Source organism: Exophiala mesophila (assembly GCF_000836275.1).
Source record: "Exophiala mesophila strain CBS 40295 unplaced genomic scaffold supercont1.5, whole genome shotgun sequence".
Taxonomy (NCBI): Eukaryota; Fungi; Ascomycota; class Eurotiomycetes; order Chaetothyriales; family Herpotrichiellaceae; genus Exophiala; species Exophiala mesophila.
The window spans coordinates 193,828-210,692 of NW_015622508.1; the positions used below are offsets into that span (position 1 = coordinate 193,828).

At 51.4% G+C, this 16,865-nt stretch overlaps 8 protein-coding genes across 10 annotated transcripts; 4 read left to right on the top strand and 4 right to left on the bottom strand.

Annotated features, from left to right (window-relative positions):
• Nucleotides 1-182: 182 nt before the first annotated feature.
• PV10_06882 (uncharacterized protein) lies at nt 183-4,370 on the top strand (the record flags this gene model as incomplete). Its single annotated transcript, XM_016371729.1, has 1 exon — nt 183-4,370. The coding sequence occupies exon 1, from the start codon at nt 348-350 to the stop codon at nt 4,368-4,370; it is 4,023 nt and encodes a 1,340-aa protein (XP_016221061.1). The 5' UTR covers nt 183-347.
• A 32-nt stretch (nt 4,371-4,402) lies between these two features.
• On the bottom strand, nt 4,403-6,269 carry PV10_06883 (uncharacterized protein; the record flags this gene model as incomplete). Its single annotated transcript, XM_016371730.1, has 1 exon — nt 4,403-6,269. The coding sequence occupies one exon, from the start codon at nt 6,267-6,269 to the stop codon at nt 4,605-4,607; it is 1,665 nt and encodes a 554-aa protein (XP_016221062.1). The 3' UTR covers nt 4,403-4,604.
• A 222-nt stretch (nt 6,270-6,491) lies between these two features.
• On the top strand, nt 6,492-7,293 carry PV10_06884. 2 transcript variants are annotated; one of them, XM_016371732.1, is made up of 2 exons: nt 6,492-6,659; nt 6,714-7,293. In XM_016371732.1, exons 1-2 carry the CDS (start codon nt 6,584-6,586, stop codon nt 7,154-7,156), a joined length of 519 nt encoding a protein of 172 aa, XP_016221064.1. In that variant the 5' UTR covers nt 6,492-6,583; the 3' UTR covers nt 7,157-7,293. The 2 variants fall into 2 exon arrangements, with proteins under 2 accessions (XP_016221064.1, XP_016221063.1); XM_016371731.1 differs by having other exon boundaries at nt 6,492-7,293.
• On the bottom strand, nt 7,149-9,985 carry PV10_06885 (uncharacterized protein). Its single transcript, XM_016371733.1, has 2 exons — nt 9,399-9,985; nt 7,149-9,342 (listed from the first exon to the last, which is right to left on the bottom strand). Exons 1-2 carry the CDS (start codon nt 9,520-9,522, stop codon nt 7,295-7,297), a joined length of 2,172 nt encoding a protein of 723 aa, XP_016221065.1. The 5' UTR covers nt 9,523-9,985; the 3' UTR covers nt 7,149-7,294.
• A 261-nt stretch (nt 9,986-10,246) lies between these two features.
• PV10_06886 lies at nt 10,247-12,364 on the top strand. 2 transcript variants are annotated; one of them, XM_016371734.1, is made up of 6 exons: nt 10,247-10,581; nt 10,637-10,675; nt 10,734-10,780; nt 10,827-11,055; nt 11,105-11,235; nt 11,288-12,364. In XM_016371734.1, the coding sequence occupies exons 1-6, from the start codon at nt 10,504-10,506 to the stop codon at nt 11,310-11,312; spliced, it is 549 nt and encodes a 182-aa protein (XP_016221066.1). In that variant the 5' UTR covers nt 10,247-10,503; the 3' UTR covers nt 11,313-12,364. The 2 variants fall into 2 exon arrangements, with proteins under 2 accessions (XP_016221066.1, XP_016221067.1); XM_016371735.1 differs by having other exon boundaries at nt 10,827-11,235.
• On the bottom strand, nt 11,333-12,644 carry PV10_06887 (uncharacterized protein). The gene has a single exon (XM_016371736.1). It carries the CDS (start codon nt 12,280-12,282, stop codon nt 11,401-11,403), a length of 882 nt encoding a protein of 293 aa, XP_016221068.1. The 5' UTR covers nt 12,283-12,644; the 3' UTR covers nt 11,333-11,400.
• Nucleotides 12,645-12,779: 135 nt separating this feature from the next.
• Nucleotides 12,780-15,796, top strand: PV10_06888 (uncharacterized protein). Its single transcript, XM_016371737.1, has 2 exons — nt 12,780-15,106; nt 15,193-15,796. Exons 1-2 carry the CDS (start codon nt 13,177-13,179, stop codon nt 15,405-15,407), a joined length of 2,145 nt encoding a protein of 714 aa, XP_016221069.1. The 5' UTR covers nt 12,780-13,176; the 3' UTR covers nt 15,408-15,796.
• On the bottom strand, nt 15,709-16,508 carry PV10_06889 (uncharacterized protein; the record flags this gene model as incomplete). The annotated part of the gene is made up of 2 exons (XM_016371738.1): nt 15,709-16,257; nt 16,341-16,508. 2 exons carry the CDS (start codon nt 16,506-16,508, stop codon nt 15,709-15,711), a joined length of 717 nt encoding a protein of 238 aa, XP_016221070.1.
• Nucleotides 16,509-16,865: the final 357 nt, after the last annotated feature.

Genomic DNA, 16,865 nt, shown 5'->3' on the forward strand with positions numbered 1-16,865 from the left:
TTCACTCTTACACTGTACTGATCTAAACGGCATGATGCAATGTCCTGGTCAAGCTATAACCTACATAGGCGAACAATTTCATCACGATTCCACCCCGTCTTTCTTTCATCTTGCATGCACCTGCCCTCCTGTTGATTTGGTGATACTTCCCTGCCTCCCTCTGACCATCCTTATATCCCGTTATCTTTGCCCCTCGCCTCTTGATTGATACGTTGAGTTCGACCAAGCAGCTGGCGACTCCTGTCCCTCCTTGACTCGTCGACATTATTGCCCCCGCTGGCCTCCATCGTCCTCCTCCACCGTTTGTACCTGGCCTTGGGCATACGCATGCCTCGACACTCCCCAATATGACTTCCGAACCCTCTCCCGCGGACCCTGCTCCGCCTATCCCCAGAGCCATTGTTCAAGAGGCTGAAGCGGCAGCAGCTGCTGCTGCTGCTACCGCTGCACTGGAACATGGAGGGGCCGTGGCCGAACAAAACGAACCTCCATCTTCACCTGATCATGTCCGTCATCATGGCGGTGTCTCTCCTCATCTGGATGAAGTCCCTCCTCCTGCCTATAATGGCGGAGACTATGGCAAGTTGGATATCAGTCAGAACGGTCTAGACACGGGGGCCCAGATTGCAAGCGATGGCAGAGTCAACATCAAAATCAACCAACGCAGCCGCAAGCTCTCCAATATTCTTCTGCCTGCTCTGCGAAGACAACTGGAGTTGCAGAAACGCGAAGCCGAACCCGATATCCCAGCGGGCCTGGGCGAGACCGATGGCCTGCCTCCTCCTCCCATGAACATTGTAATCCAGATTGTGGGAAGCCGAGGTGATGTTCAACCTTTCGTCGCCCTGGGCCAAGTCCTCAAGAACCGCTATGGCCACCGAGTTCGTATAGCGACCCATCCTGTTTTTAAACAATTTGTCACCGAGAATGGCCTAGAATTCTTCAGTATTGGTGGTGATCCCGCCGAACTTATGGCATTCATGGTAAAAAACCCGGGGCTCATGCCTGGTTTTGACTCTCTCAAGAGTGGTGACGTAGGAAAGCGAAGAAAGGGCATCTACGAATTGGTCACCGGCTGCTGGAGGTCTTGCATCGAGGCCGGTGACGGGACTGGTGAACAAGTGTCTGACGACAATTTTGACAGTCGAAGTTTCGACAGCACAGTCAACTTTGGTATCGACCCGGCCCTGAAACCCTTTATTGCCGACGCCATCATTGCAAATCCTCCCAGTTTTGCCCATGTCCACATCGCGGAAAAGATGGGAATCCCCTTACATCTGATGTTCACAATGCCATGGTCTCCGACCCAATCATTCCCCCATCCTCTTGCGAACATCATATCCTCCAACACCGACCCAAACATGGCCAACTTTGTCACCTATGCTCTAGTTGATATGCTCACCTGGCAAGGACTAGGAGACGTGATCAATCGTTTCCGAGAGAGAAGCTTGAATTTGGAGCCAATCAGCATCATGTGGGCACCAGGAATGACGAGCCGTCTACGCATTCCCTGGACGTACTGTTGGTCTCCTGCTCTGATTCCCAAACCAGCCGACTGGGGTCACTATATCGACATCTCTGGCTTCTACTTCCTCAACCTGTCCACAAACTACACACCTGCTCAAGACCTCGCCGATTTCCTGGCTGCAGGACCTCCACCAGTCTACATAGGGTTTGGTTCTATCGTGGTGGACGACCCCAACGCAATGACGAAAATGATCTTTGACGCTGTCAAGAAGACTGGCCAACGGGCTCTTGTATCTAAAGGCTGGGGAGGCCTTGGTGCCGATGAACTTGGTATTCCCAAAGACGTTTTTATGCTTGGTAATGTTCCTCACGACTGGCTTTTCCAGCACGTCTCTTGTGTCGTCCACCACGGTGGCGCAGGTACAACAGCTGCTGGTATCCTGGCTGGGCGCCCGACCGTTGTCGTACCTTTTTTCGGTGATCAACCATTTTGGGGATCCATGACGGCTCGCGCAGGAGCTGGCCCTGTGCCAGTTGCCTACAAGCACTTAACGGCAGACAAACTAGCCGAATCCATTTTGGACGCTCTAAAGCCTCAATCTCTCGAACGAGCCAAGGACCTCAGCATCAAAATCAAGGCCGAAGATGGCACCGAGGCTGGTGCTCAGTCATTCCATAATCAGCTCCACCTTTCCGACCTCCGCTGTTCTTTGCTCCCCAACAGAGTTGCTGTCTGGCGAGTGAAGAGGACAGATATTCGTTTATCAACTCTTGCAGCAACTGTCTTGGGTACAGAGGGCCTCCTCGACTTTTCTGACCTGAAACTGTATCGACCTCGAGAGTATGAAACCGAAGACGGCCCATGGGAGCCCATCTCGGGTGGCGCTGCTGCTCTTATGGGAACCATCGGAAATCTTTCCATGGGGATTGCCGACTTTCCGGTAGAAATCTTGAAGTCTTTAAAAACAGCAACAAATGATTTGAAAGAAGTTCACGAAAAGCGGCATTCGACCAGTGGAGCATCTACTCCAATTTCGAAGTCGAATAATGAATCGACTCAAGACTTGACCGCTAAGGCTCCATCCCCCGAGTCCACAGGTTTAACACCAAGCCCCACCAACGGCACCACCACGCCATCTGCCCTCCAGCATCGCCAGTCCGCACTATCTTCAGTGTTGTCATCAGATGGTTCACCTCGACAACAGAGTCCACATCGTCGTCATTCGAGGCACAGCTCTCGGACGCGCAATCGCACAGACTCACCAGCCCGCGATGACAATTGTCCGACCGAGGAAGTTGGCCAAATCACGCTCGAAACGGCCATCAGCGGGGCTAAAGCGGCCGGCAGGATCGTGTCTGCTGGAGTCAAATCCCCGATGGACTTTACATTGTCTCTCGCCAAAGGGTTCCACAATGCCCCAAAACTATACGGAGACGAAACCGTCAGAAAGACGGAAAAGATCACCGGCTTGCAGTCTGGCTTGAAAGCGGCAGGCAAGGAGTTTGGATATGGATTCTTTGATGGGATTACAGGCCTGGTGACCCAACCCATCGCTGGAGCCAAGAAGGAAGGAGCGGCGGGCTTCATCAAAGGAGCTGCGAAAGGCTTCGGAGGCTTGATGCTGAAACCTGGTGCGGCTATCTGGGGTCTTCCAGGATACACGGCCAAGGGGATCTACGCCGAAGTTGCCAAGCATTTCGGAAATTCGGTACAGAACTATATCATCGCTGCTCGCACTGCCCAAGGATTCGAAGATTGGAAGGTCAGTACCCCGGAAGAACGCGCCCAGATTGTCTCGGCTTGGAAGGACACGAAATTGGAAACCCGGAAGGGAGGGAAGCTTTATGGCAACGAACGAAAAGAGGCGATTGAGAGTCATATCTTGACCCGAACACACACAGACTCGGTGGAGCTCGTGCACGGCTTCAAGAGCACTCGGCACCTCACCTGGGATGAGCGTAAGGCCCTAGCAGAGAGAAAAGATATACTGAAGAAAGAAGCAAAGGAGTTGGACCGTCGGGAAAAAGAAATTCGGCGTGCTGAGAAAAAGGGCGGGAAAATCAAGAGTCGTTGCAAGTTTTGCCCGTTCGATCATGACTCTGGATATCATCTCCGGCAGACGACATCGACACCGTCCTTGGGTACGTTTTTGACCAATTCCAGCCAAGACACGTTGGTGGATTACGAAGAAGCAATCCAGAAATCGGTTACGGCAACCAGCAAGGGCAACCCGCACGAAGATGCGGTGATTGAACGAGCTCTCAGGGCAAGTTTGCTGGAGTTGCAGGCCGTGCAGAAAGACGACGACCATCACTCGGACAAAGCCTATCAGTCCGCGATCAAAGCGAGCCTGTCTGAATACAAGAAAGCACACGAAGAGCACGGGCAGAAGACGGGGGTAGTGAGAACCGTGCCAGAGGACCACGAAGAGGAACTTGAACGCGTCCTAACGAAGTCCCTACAGGACTACAAGAAGGCCACGGCAGGCGTGGACCGTGACCATTTCCACGACGATGAGGATTCGGGCGTCGATACCGACCATGATGAGCATTTCAAGCGAGTGATTGAGGAGAGCAAGAGGTTGCACACGGAGAACGAGATGAAGAAGCAAGAGCTTCTGCAAAGAGAGGCCCAAGTGGAGAGCAACGGGACCGACTCTGCAGCTGCCGCTCAGGTGCCAGCGACTGGCTCCTCCGACATTACTGCGGACGACGCGAATGACGAGGACCTTCAACGTGCTATCACCGCGTCCGTGCAAGAAGAGAAGCAACAACAAGAAATATTGTCTCGACAAAAGACTGAGGAAGAAGTCGTGCTCGAGTACGTCAAGAAACAAAGCCTGTTGGAGGAAGAATTGAGGAAGCAGAAGGAAACCAGAGAAGCTCCTTCAGCGTCCACATGACGATGATTATGACTATTATGACCGAACAACGATGATGAGGATGCATAAAGCAGCAGCGCTTCTTGGATAGGTTCCTATGACTAGTTAGACATTTCAGCCACGTCTCACCTGATCGCTATAATCTAAATAGACCGACTACATGACTGATCATATCGAGTTTTCTATTTCTTGGTGCTTGAACGTCCCAAAATCAACGACTGCGCACAGTGAACTCAGACACAGTGGTCTGACGTATTAGAACCGACCCAAAGGATACACAGGAGGAATATTGTCAACGAGCGAAATCCTCGGGACTGCTGAGTATGCAGTGGTGACTTCTGCCATGTCATGTAACCCGGCCGTGACAGGCATTCTCCGCGCATGTAATCGGTCATCAAGCCCTTTGGCGATGCGCAACAACTTGCCCTCGCTCCATGGCAAACCAAGTAATTCAAGCCCAATGGGAACACCAATTGGTGCACTTGGTCCAGGCGGTGAAAAGCCAATTGGCATGGTGATGACGGGTGAACCAGTCAGTGCAGCAAGAATGCCATTTCGGCCAGACTGGCTTGGAGAGCCGACCTTGACAACGAGATTCTGCTGTTCGGGGTAGATGATGGCATCGAGCTGGTTCGAAGTGATTGTCTCGTGCAATGTCCTGCTCAGGTCGGCAATCCGAGCTTGGGTTTCCAGATAAAGTGCGTCATCTGTAGAAGAGGTTAGGGCACTGCGAATTTTATTGTACTGCGAAGGGATGACAAGGAAATTGGGCGGGCTGGTATTGTTGATAAAGATGTCAGCCATCGAGGTAGGATGTGGGCCAGATAATGCTTCAGAGGAAAGGTAGTCGGTGAGCAGCTCGCGAATTTCGAATTGCTGTACGTCGAGCTGCAAAATTGTAGTTGCATTGTAAATAGATGTATCGCTTATGGAGATTAGAGTAGCACCCTGTCGACGCAATTGTTCGATGGCTGAATCTGTGACTTGGTTGACTGGATCGGTCTCGCTGCTTAAGGTGCGGTTGAAGAAGCCCTCGAGTACTCCGAGGCGTATGCCTGAGAGATCGGACGGGTTGTTTGAAGAGAGGAATGAGGTGTAGTCGACTCCTACCGTGTTTGGAGGGATATTGGCGGTGTCATTGTCAGCAGGATCGTAGCCAACACTTGACATGACGGTCAGAGCAGTTGCTATATCAAATAGATCGCGACCAATCGCCCCAACGGTATCTTGTGTGTGGGAAACAGGGATGACGCCGGCGCGAGATATCAGGCCACGAGTTGGGCGAAAGCTATAAAGGCTATTGGCACTAGCAGGGCTGCGAAGGGAATTGACGGTGTCTGTGCCAGTGCCAAAGACAGCGAATGAGGCGGCTATCGCTGCTCCTGTGCCACTAGAGCTCCCTCCAGCAGTACGGGAGAAGTCGTAGGGGTTCAAGGTTTGTCCTCCGAGGGAAGAAACCCCGAGACCCTCGAGAGCGAGTTCGTGCAGATTGGTCTTACCCAGAATAACTGCGCCTGCGCGACGGAACGCGAGGACGGTTGGTCCATCTTGAAGTGGCACAGAGGATTTGAGAGCTAGGCTTCCACCAGTAGTGGGCATAGGAAGGGCATCAAAATTGTCCTTGAGAAGTATTGGAACACAGAACAGGGAGCCCGTGGTGTTTCCTGAAGCGAGCGAGGCATCGAGAACATCTGCAATTTGCAGTGCCTCTGGATTCAAAGTGATAATGGCGGTTATGAAGGGATTGTACGCCTCGATGCGTGCAATGAAGGATGAGACAACATCACGACATGTCGTCGCGCCAGAAAACAGAGCATCATGGACGGTGGAGACGGTAGCTTCTCGAGGATCGAAGGGAGACGAGTAAGCTTCTGACAGTGGGACGAAGAATGTCCATGCAAGTCGGGTGAATAGACTCATGAAGAGTTCACTCCGGATTGTGTCGTGTCATCCGGCAGCAAATATACCAGTGAAGGAGGGCGCAGGGGATATGAGGGCTCTGAACTGTGTGAGGTCTGTTTGGAGTCGGAACAAAAGTGATGGAACAATGCCCACGTGATCAGTCACGAGGCTTCCCCGCGTTCTTCTTGATGAAGATTCACTATTGGCGCCTTTTTGGTGTGCCTCGATGTCACTCACTGATGGTCTGTAAATCCAGGCACCAGGAGTGGCACGGTGGCAAACGAATCCCCCTCGCCAAATCAGAACTCTTTCCATCTCAAGGATGAAGTCACATGCGGTCACAGGCAAACGACATTCCAGCGTGGCCACAAACCTTGCCTATTTATTCGTTGACCATCCACGATCCGAGTGAGAAGCATCCAGGCAATATAAATTCATTGTTCTCGACTTACACTGCAAAAGTATCACACTACCTTAGACCCTCTCATACACACCTCGACTCAACGTCGGACGACAACACCATGTCTTCATCCGGCAATCAGACCAACTCCCTGTCTTCGGGATCCTACAGTTCCGTCTCATACAGCTCGGCCAGCTACAGTAGCTCCAGCTCCAGCGACCCCACAGGCCACAGTGCCACATTTACCCAAATGACGTCCTCCAACGACCGCGACGGCACTACGGTCCGACGCACCGCCCATGAAACTGGTCAGCCGGATTTCGATGAGACGAGACACTACCCAACTCAAGGGGGCCAGACCACTATCGAGGGTGGTCAAGGTGGCGGCAACGATGCAGCGAGGGTCCAGGACGTGACAGATGAGGATCCGGAGCAGGCGGCCAGGGATCGAGAGTACGAGGAACGCATGGAGGACGAGTATGCCAAACGTGAAGGCGGCGCTTAATTTTGAGTCTGTTTTGCTTTGCGACATTCTAGGTTCAGACTGTACAACAAGGACTTTAACGAGGCAAATGAGTTTTCCAGCAGATAGCTGTAATTTGTATCTCCTCTAATCATATCATCTCTCATTCTTTTTCTCAATTTACCATGCCCATAACAGTTTATGGGCCAAGATCCTCTCTCCCAGTCTTTCGTACAGAAAGCCGTTGATCCAACAATCGTTGGTCCGGCTCATCCTTCCAAACACGGCTCCCCCCTTCCATGCAACCACCTGAGGATCCAGCTCTCTCGGTGGCCGTCCGATCATGATGTCCTTGCTGTATCCTGGCAGTATCCCTCGCAGTGTATCCTCCAGATGTTGATTTAGACCCGAAATGATGCTGGTGCCTCCTGTCAGCATGATGCCCGAAAGGAGATCGCTGGTCTTCTGAGGTGAGCCACGCGCAGCGTGTGTGATGGATGTCACAATCGCCTGAGGAAGTGGATAGATGGGCAGCACGTCATCACGTCGTTCAATCGACAAGGGCTCTTCTTCAACCACTTCTTCCACTTTAGGCTTCTCGTCTCGAGCGACCCCTCCTTCCGCCTCATCAGGTTGCGGAGTACCGTCGACAACGCGGGCTGGAGAACTCGCTGTCGATGGCTGAGGAGTGGCGTCCATCTCCTTGATGTTGCTAAACGAGGGCCGGCGAGACTCCACCGTCGAGTCTTCTTTGAGACCATTGACGACCCCGTTCGCCTTGCCATTGGGCTTCAAAGTCGACGTCAACACCTCTTCCGGTGCAATGGCTGACAGAATTTCAGCTTGTGCTGTCGAGCTGGGATCGTTAGGCCTGCCATCGTAGATGTCGTACGACTTGTCCACCAACTTTCGTCGACCGGCCAATTTGCCGCTATTGTCGAAGATGTTCGGCCTGAAGAGTCCCATGGGCGCCAGGAACACTTCGTCGTAGATTTTGAACGTGTACTTTCGAGTTTCTTGATCCGGTGCTCGCAGATGGAAGTCGTACAGCTGGACCGACACGTCGGCCTCAGTCATGGTCAGGAATTTCTGTTTCAATTCTTCGGCGAGTTGGAAGTCGTATCTACGATTCAGGTTGAGCTCTGAGTAGGGGAAGTGGTTGTGGATGATCATCTTGACGAATGCTTCGGTGATGTCTCTGCCTCCGTACTTGAGATTGACTCGCGAATTGTCGATGATCATGCCGTCTTCCACACATGAGATGGACGTCTTCTGCGCACCAATGTCGACGATACAACAAGTTGTGAACCCCGCGCCGAATGAGGCAGCCAGGCTTTCCTGGATGAAGCAAACGCGGCCGAACCCAAACTCGGTGATGGCCATGTCAAGCAGGCCTGTCACATAAGTCCTCTCATAGTAGTCGGGAATGACCAGCACGCAGCTATACTGCGCCCAGTCTTCGCGTGTCCGGAGCTTGAGTTCGAGCTGGTCTTTGATCGCGTCCTCAATTATGAGCTGCAGGTCGTCGTACAGGAATCGCTTCGAGTTGTAGTCTCGTTCGTTGATCCAGCCATTCTGAATTGGCCAGTGGAGCCTGTACCTTGGCTCGGAGAGATCGGGAATTCGTAAAGCCGCCTTGCCCGTGACATACTTGGGCTTCTGAGAAACATCGGTCCAGTCGATTCGCATGGTGTCGTTGAAGTCGGTGATGGTCTCGTAGGTATTTCTCCTGTTATAGCTCGTGACCATTTCTCGTGATTGGGGCAAAACCTTTCTCTTGTTCATTCTCATTCGCGTCTTCAACCCATTAGACATTTCCGAAAACGTCTTTGCGAATTCTTCTCCGAATCGCTTTTCAGGTTCATGGGGCGTTTGACCGTTACTCAATCTTGCTCTTTTAGGCGCCGGCTCTCCATCGTTCAATTCGCTTTCGGACTGGGGTGCGAGGCGGGCGATGACCATAGGTACAGTCTTTGGGAGGGCGTCGTTGGCCAGACCGACTCTCATGTTCTGGGAGCCGAGATGGATCACAATAGTTTTGGCGCCACTTGAGGCTTCGTCCTCGTTGTCTTCCTCACCGTCTTCCATCTCAATGTCCCCATCCGGTCCAACATTTCTTCCTTGGGCTAACGCTCGATCTCGGTCTTTTGCTTGCTTGATCATTTTGTTGCGAGCTTCTTCCTGCTGCGACCTGACTGCAAGAATCTGTTCGTCGCGTTTGAGATATTCTGCGGCCTATGGTTAAAACGCAAATATATGATGCGCAAGACTGGGAATGTCATACCCGTGTAGTAGTTTTTCTGGTTAATAGGAATGATCTGTGGCCACGAGGTGAGCTCCATGTTGTTGTCGGTCCTTTCGAGGCCCTCCTCTCGAAGGAGAGCCTTTCCACTCTTCTTGCCGACCATGGTGTAAATGGGTGTCTGAGGGATGTAAAGGACCACACGTAGGAAAAAGGGCGGCGTCTTTTTGCTCAAATCGATGCGAGGTGATGAGGGGAGGAGATGATGACTAGATAACGATCATGTTGATGTGAAGATATCTAGTGAGGCGGTGGGATCAGAATTCCTATGGACAATTATCGTCAACTGCGGTACTGCAGATCGTCGTTGTTGGCGACATGGAGACGTGTATGTGAAGCTTGGATTATACAGTGGATTATTATTATTATTGTGATGAATGGACTGCGGCGGTTCTCAGGTACGGCGCAGGTGCTGCACAGTCAGTTTGATCCACAAGGACATGGCGATCGTCAAGGGAGGCACTAGAGGTCTTCGGGGTCTAGGTAATGCCCTAATGCATAGGTACCTAGAGGACCCCAGAATGTATAGTTTGGCTGTCACTAGCCAAATACGCATAAATTTATATGCGTACAGTGCACGTAGGAGGCGCTGGGCCTCGTATAGGTGTCAGAGTCTTGTTCAAATACCTACCTAGTTAAGGACAACACCTGAGACCCGAGCCCGAGGCCCCTCGGCCCCCGAGTGCTAGACCGGCCTCAGGCCTCAGGCTGCCCTATCGCATGCATAAGGACCACCATCCAGCCAACGAGATCAAACGCCTCAACTGGGGCGACAGAGGCATTTAATTACACACTTACGAATGCCAAGGGTCTCGTGAACGTTCGACACCCCGAGTCGTTCCAACGAGTCAACGATTCATCACAATCAAACCATCGATATAATCATCTGTACAGCACTTCAATCCTTGTTGCACCGAGAATACATCTCCCCGAACCCATTGCACCCACATATAAGCCTGCTTGGTCACGAGTCCGCCGTCTTTCCGATCATCGCCTGATAGGACAACGTGGCTTGACCCTAGCGAGGAGAGCAATGTGTTTCTGATTGCTACCTACTCTGCCCTTCAACCAACAACACTCCCTCAACATGGGCGTGTCAATATCAAAACTATTCTCGGGGTTGATCTGGGGTAAGAAAGATATCCGGATTTTGATTCTCGGACTGGTATGAATCACTGGCAAAAGCGATTTCACGAGGTCGGGCTAACGTCATGCAATAGGACAATGCGGGTAAGACTACACTGTTGTATCGGTTAAAGGTACAGTTTCATGTCATCTGTCATGATTTACGGGACATGGCTTTGCTGACTAGTGCAGATTGGTGAAGTCGTCACAACTATCCCAACAATTGGCTTCAACGTTGAGTGGGTTCTCCCAAGACCCTGGTCCTATGCCTCTAACATGACTTAGGTCGGTACAGTACGGAAACCTCAACTTTGATGTATGGGATTTAGGTGGCCAGACCTCCATCAGACCTTACTGGAGGTCATATTACGCCAATACTGCTGCTGTTGTTTTTGTCATTGACTCGACGGATATCGAGCGTCTGGAAATAGCCGCCGATGAATTGAGATCAATGTTAAATGAGGATGAGCTCAAAGATGCAGCTCTCCTAGTCTTCGCCAACAAGCAGGATCAGGTATGACTGGTCCATGTTTCTCGAGTTGCACCATACTGACATATCATAGCCCGGAGCACAGGGTGCTGGAGAGATCTCCGAGGCTCTGAAATTGGGCGAACTCAGAGATCGGAATTGGAGCATCGTCGCTTGCTCGGTCATTGATGGCAAAGGCATCAACGATGGCATGGACTGGCTTTCGTAAGTGCCCATCCAAATCCACTCGTTGAGTTAGGGGCTAACCAAAACCAAGGCAAACGGTTCAATCTGAATCATAACGATGTACTTGATATACCCATGGATTACTGGCGCCCTATAACATACATACAGACTGAAGGCACTTGTTTGAATCTATCCCTCCTTTGGTCATGTTTGGGCAACTTTGGCAAGCCAATGAGCCAACTCCACCCCCAGTCGAATTGGTTGATCGTATTGAATAAGATGTCCCGCCTCCTCAACGATCACCACTTGATCAGTGCCAATCATGCCGGCCAACTTTGATGCAGTCTCGACCGGAATCCAACCGTCCTGTTTGCCCCAGATGATCTTCACCGGCATCTTCTTCCCAATCTCGCTATATCTTGATTCCACCTCGGCTACATGCTTCTGGTCGGCCTGACGAATCTGGCGGAGAAATCCTCCTTTGCACTGCATACCCTTCTTAGTCCATGGAAAGGTCAGGAGATCTTCAACGTCCTTGGCGAGAGGTTTGAATGCTGCGCCTTGGATGTAGGAGCGCACCATGCCTTCAGCTATTGGATCTGGGATGGCGTTGAAGATGTCAGGATGTGAGCCGATCAGCTTGAAAAAGGGTGAGCCAAATGGTCGGACGGCGACGACGTCGACCAAGCATAGACTAGCATAGTCGCATCCATGAAGGAGATTGGCCCTGAGAGAGATCAAGCCACCTACATCGTGGGTGATGATATGAGGAGGTTGTGACAAGTTCCAGTGTTTGAACAGATGAGCGAATACCTCGGACTGAGTGGCCAGAGAAGCATCCAGCTCGTGTCTGCCTGATATCGACGCTCCTGCGAGTGACACGCCATACCCTGGGTTATCAAATAGGTGCACTTTATAGAAAGGAGCCAGCGCTTCGGCGTAAGGCAGCCAGACCCTGTGTGACCATGGTGTACCGTGTATGAATATGACTGGTGGGCCTTGCGGATTCCCGAAACTCATATACTTGAGGTTGAATTCATGGGTTTTTGTGCTGAAGGCATAGTAGCTTGCAGTGCTGGCTTCCATTTGTGAGTTCGTTCCTCTCTTCGTCTGTTAGTAGAGAGCCACAGTGCTTCCTTGAAGATAATCTTCCCCCATGTCAAGTGCCAACTTCGATGCCTTTTGCAAGATCGCCTGTCCCTTAATACCGAGTCCAAAGCGGTCTAGTGATGACAAATAATCGGACAGTGCCCACCATGGCAGTTGTTGGTCTGACGCCCAGCCTTACAAGGCGTAAATCAAGTTAGTGAGCACTGTGACCTTTAGGCCCTGTAGTACTACCAATCCAAACACGAAGAGTTTCTTCAATATTTGTATGTAGGCGTTTTTTCACTAGTTTGTAGTCATCAGTCAGCGGAGGCCAAGATGACAAGGTGCGGGAAGAGAGTGTGGAGCCCGTCCACACAAGTTCCCTAGCCTCAAGGGAGATGGCGTGGATTTCGTGGATTTGATGGATTTGGTGGGTGCGTGGATGGCGTGGATGGCACAGATGCGAGAATGTGTTTGATCCACCAACAGAACAACTTCACCCCAAACCTCCAGGCATCCGTCTCCAAACATCGCCCCATCACCATGAACATTCATTGCTAAATCCTTCCATCCATCGATACATAGTGCGTCTCCTACAGACATTCTAAACCCTCTCTGTCTCTTGTCTTGCGCATCTTCGCTCCCCTTCGAGCGCAGCCTGGACACTGAACCTCTACGATCCCCAACCTCCCCCACCGACTGCCCACCATCCTGGCTCGATTAAAGGGAATCGTTCTTCTCTCTGCCATTTTCCTCTTCGCTCTCACCTCCCTCCTCATCGTGGCTCCCTTTCGCGCACCGGCCCGCCTAGGTGCAATCCTAAATTCGATCCGGCCTTTCAGTCCTGCCACCACTTCGACCAATCCATTCCGCCCAGTCACCACGTCCGCCATGGTCTCTGGCAAGTTTCGCAAGCCTCCCCAGGCTCCACCGAGCTTTACAGCAACCCCCGAGTCCGTAATCAGTGACACCAAGAAGTTGTTGGCAGATTCTAAGAAAATCACCGACGACATTGTCGCCCAAATTGCGGAAAAGGACGCTTCCTTCAAGAATGTCCTCCTCCCCATGGCCCATGACGAGAATCTACAAACCCTGTCTGCTCATATCCTCGGCTTCTATCAGTCTGTCTCAACTGACCAGAATCTACGGGATGCCTCGACGGAAGCAGAGAAGCTTATGGACGATTTCAGCATTGAGGCTGCCATGCGCGAGGACGTTTTCAAGCTGGTTGATGCAGCATTGAAGCGAGGGGAAAAGCTGGATCCTGAGTCTCAGAGACTTCTAGAAAAGGAACATAAAGGCTATGTGCGCAACGGTCTGAACATTCCTGCAGGGCCGCAGCGGGACCGGTTCAAGGAGATCAAGAAGAGACTTAGTCAGTTGGGAATTGCTTTCTCCAAGAACTTGAATGAAGAAAATGGTGGACTATGGTTCACTGCCGAGGAACTTGATGGTGTCCCCAACGATGTCATTTCTCTCTTGAAAAAGGACGGTGACAAGTACTGGCTGACCTTCAAATACCCCGACCTCTTCCCAGCTCTCAAATATGCCAAAAACAGCGAAACCCGGAAGAAGATCTTCATTGCCAATGAGAACAAGTCCAACCAGAACGTCCCCTTGTTCCGAGAAGCCATTCTTCTGAGAGACGAGGCTGCTCGCCTCCTCGGCTATCCGAATCATGCTGCTTTCCGTATCGAGGACAAGATGGCAAAGACCCCCAAGACTGTCGATGATTTCTTGGGCGATTTACGTGGCCGGCTGAGCCAGGGTGGACTTGATGAAATTGCCACCCTCAAACAGTTGAAAAAGGCTGACCTCGAATCTCGAGGAGAGAAATTTGATGGAAACTACTACTTGTGGGATCACCGCTTTTACGACAGAGTGATGGAGGAGAGGGATTACCAACTCGACCAGCAACTCATATCCGAGTACTTTCCGCTCCAAACCTCCATCACGGGCATGCTAGAGATTTTTGAAACCATCTTTGGTCTTCAGTTCGTCGAAGTTGTTGGAGAAGATCGCGACAGCATTTCTCCATCCGGCAAGGGTGATGACATTGTGTGGCACGAGGAGGTCCAGGTGTTCAGCGTTTGGGATGATGAAAGTGAAGGCAGCGGCTTCATCGGCTATCTGTACCTCGATCTCTTCCCTCGAAATGGCAAATACGGGCACGCCGCCAACTTCAATCTGCAGCCAGGGTTCATCCAAGAGAACGGAACTCGCAGATACCCGGCCACGGCCTTGGTGTGCAATTTCTCCAAACCAACGGCCAAAAAGCCTAGTTTGTTGAAACACGATGAAGTGACAACCTTGTTTCACGAGTTGGGCCACGGCATTCACGACCTCGTGTCTCGCACAACCTACTCGCGCTTCCACGGGACCAACACGGTGCGAGACTTTGTCGAAGCCCCCAGCCAGATGCTGGAAAACTGGTGTTGGACCCCATCTCAGCTGAAATCTCTCAGCCGTCACTATTCAACCCTGTCTCCCGAGTACTACGCAGCATGGCAAGAGCATGCTGGCGCCGAGGTTGCAAAGCCCGAGGAGCACATTCCAGACGACTTGATCGAGAAGCTGATCAAGACCAAAAACCTCAACGGGGCACTGTTCAACCTCCGACAGCTCCACTTTGGTATTTTTGACATGACGATCCACGAACCCAAGGACCACGCAAGCCTCGAAGCACTCAACATCACCGAGACGTACAACGGGCTGCGCAAGGACATCAGTAAAATTGATGGACCAGAGGTTCTCGGCGAGGGTAATGGCTGGGGCAACGGACAGGCCACGTTTGGTCATTTGATGGGTGGCTATGATGCCGGTATGTTCCCCAAAATTTACCATGGTTCTTTTTTTTCTCCTCGGTTGGAAACTGGATGCCGATCACTAACGATGTGCTCGATCTAGGTTATTACGGCTATTTGAGCTCTCAGGTCTACTCGACCGACATGTTCTATTCGGTTTTCAAAAAGGATCCCATGAATCCCACCGAAGGTCGACGGTATCGCCACAAGGTTCTCGAGAAGGGTGGCAGTCAGGATGAGATGACCACCTTGATCGATTTCCTTGGCCGTGAACCCAAGACGGATGCATTTTACGAAGAACTAGGCTTGACCAAATAGGCAGAGAGTTCCTCAACCATGCAGTCTGGGAGAAAGGCATCGTTGGCAGCCTTGTAGCCGCCACAGAGTCGTGTTTATCTTTGGCTTAGAACATGAGACTTGAAAAGATCTCCCATAAGAGGCTCTCCTTGGTATCATTTGGCTGAACTGTACAAAAGATATACTACACCCGCTTGCGCGGCCTGATTTATATTCTGAGCCTGTGTAGTCCCATCTCGGTCACCGGGTACAGCAGCGCCCGGTAAATCGTGTCACTACATGTCTTTTCCAACTCCTGCGAATCACTCAGAGGCCTAGCTTTTCAGCGCCTTCGCACCATGGTGAATCGACCAAATTCATCCTCCGTCGGAATATCCTTTGGACCTACGAACAGAGGACCTCGGAAGTTGTCGCTTAGCTTCATGCCTTTCCTTCCCCATGCATTCTCCATCGCTTCTCGCTTTTTCGATTTGGCTTTAGCCTCCTTGATCCTCAACTTCTCAAAATATACATAGGCCCCGTAGAAGACCTTGGATTCTGCTCCAGAGGTTGGTCCTCGTTTGGCTCCCAGGAAGGTCCTCAACTGAACCGCAGAGGCTGTCTTGGAATCTGCATAAGCCGCAGAGTTGATCAATCTGATCAAACCGGCATTGCTCGCATTAGGTGTCGTGCGCAGGAAGCGGTTGATTTTGTTACGGATTTCGTCGCAAGTGTCATAGACCGGGACAGCCTGGTTCTCCTCACCATCTAGATGGATTGAGGACACGTCGATTTTGGCAGCTGCATCCTTAGCATCTTGCTTCTTCTTTGGAGGTTGACTAGCACCATCGTTGTTGTCACTGGTGCTCTTGCGCTTCTTGCCCGCGTTTGTCTAACCCCAGACCAATGAAAGCAACGGGTTCAAAGTCTTTCTCAGCGAACAGCAGAGAACATGAAAGAAAAAGTGTTTAATACCATGTTGGTAGACTTGGCAGGCGACACAATAGTGTTGAGGTTGCGTTCTGCCAGAGGCATGGTCACTGGAGTCTGAGGAGCTAATGCAGTGCCGAGGCCATTGGACAGACGCTGAAGGTTTGCAGCAATCTGGGCGAATGCGTCTGGATGGGATCCTGGAGTAGCCATAGTATGTACCTATTGAAAACGGTTGAGGTATGGAACTGATGGAGCGAGTATGGCAGGTTCCGCCAGGTGGAGTTGGAGTATAGACAACTTTATCTACTGTGGATTCAACTGGAGACAAAATGATCAAGTGAAAAGAGGCACAAGGAGATTCCAATTCTGACGCGTCTTATTGTCAAGCTTCTTGCAACTGACCAGGAGCAGCAGGATAACTCCAGGAAAGATCTAATTTCTTCCCCGGGTTCCTGCCCTCGATGCGTCCATGACCTCCCCACTTGTCAACAACGCGTGTCTGAAATGACGTCGAGAGAGACCAGGATCCGCCAACTCACGTGATCAGATTTCTCACTTCAGGTACAA

What these genes read in the sequence shown, in the direction of transcription:
- PV10_06884 (XM_016371731.1), top strand. Translation starts at nt 6,584, where the DNA reads ATGCGGTCACAGGCAAACGACATTCCAGCGTGGCCACAAACCTTGCCT.
- PV10_06888 (XM_016371737.1), top strand. Translation starts at nt 13,177, where the DNA reads ATGGTCTCTGGCAAGTTTCGCAAGCCTCCCCAGGCTCCACCGAGCTTT. An exon ending in GATGGGTGGCTATGATGCCG is followed by an intron (nt 15,107 to 15,192) that starts GTATGTTCCCCA and finishes TGCTCGATCTAG; the next exon opens with GTTATTACGGCTATTTGAGC.
- PV10_06886 (XM_016371734.1), top strand. Translation starts at nt 10,504, where the DNA reads ATGGGCGTGTCAATATCAAAACTATTCTCGGGGTTGATCTGGGGTAAG. An exon ending in GGATTTTGATTCTCGGACTG is followed by an intron (nt 10,582 to 10,636) that starts GTATGAATCACT and finishes GTCATGCAATAG; the next exon opens with GACAATGCGGGTAAGACTAC. An exon ending in CACTGTTGTATCGGTTAAAG is followed by an intron (nt 10,676 to 10,733) that starts GTACAGTTTCAT and finishes TGACTAGTGCAG; the next exon opens with ATTGGTGAAGTCGTCACAAC.
- PV10_06887 (XM_016371736.1), bottom strand. Translation starts at nt 12,282, where the DNA reads ATGGAAGCCAGCACTGCAAGCTACTATGCCTTCAGCACAAAAACCCAT.
- PV10_06885 (XM_016371733.1), bottom strand. Translation starts at nt 9,522, where the DNA reads ATGGTCGGCAAGAAGAGTGGAAAGGCTCTCCTTCGAGAGGAGGGCCTC. An exon ending in CCAGAAAAACTACTACACGG is followed by an intron (nt 9,343 to 9,398) that starts GTATGACATTCC and finishes CATAGGCCGCAG; the next exon opens with AATATCTCAAACGCGACGAA.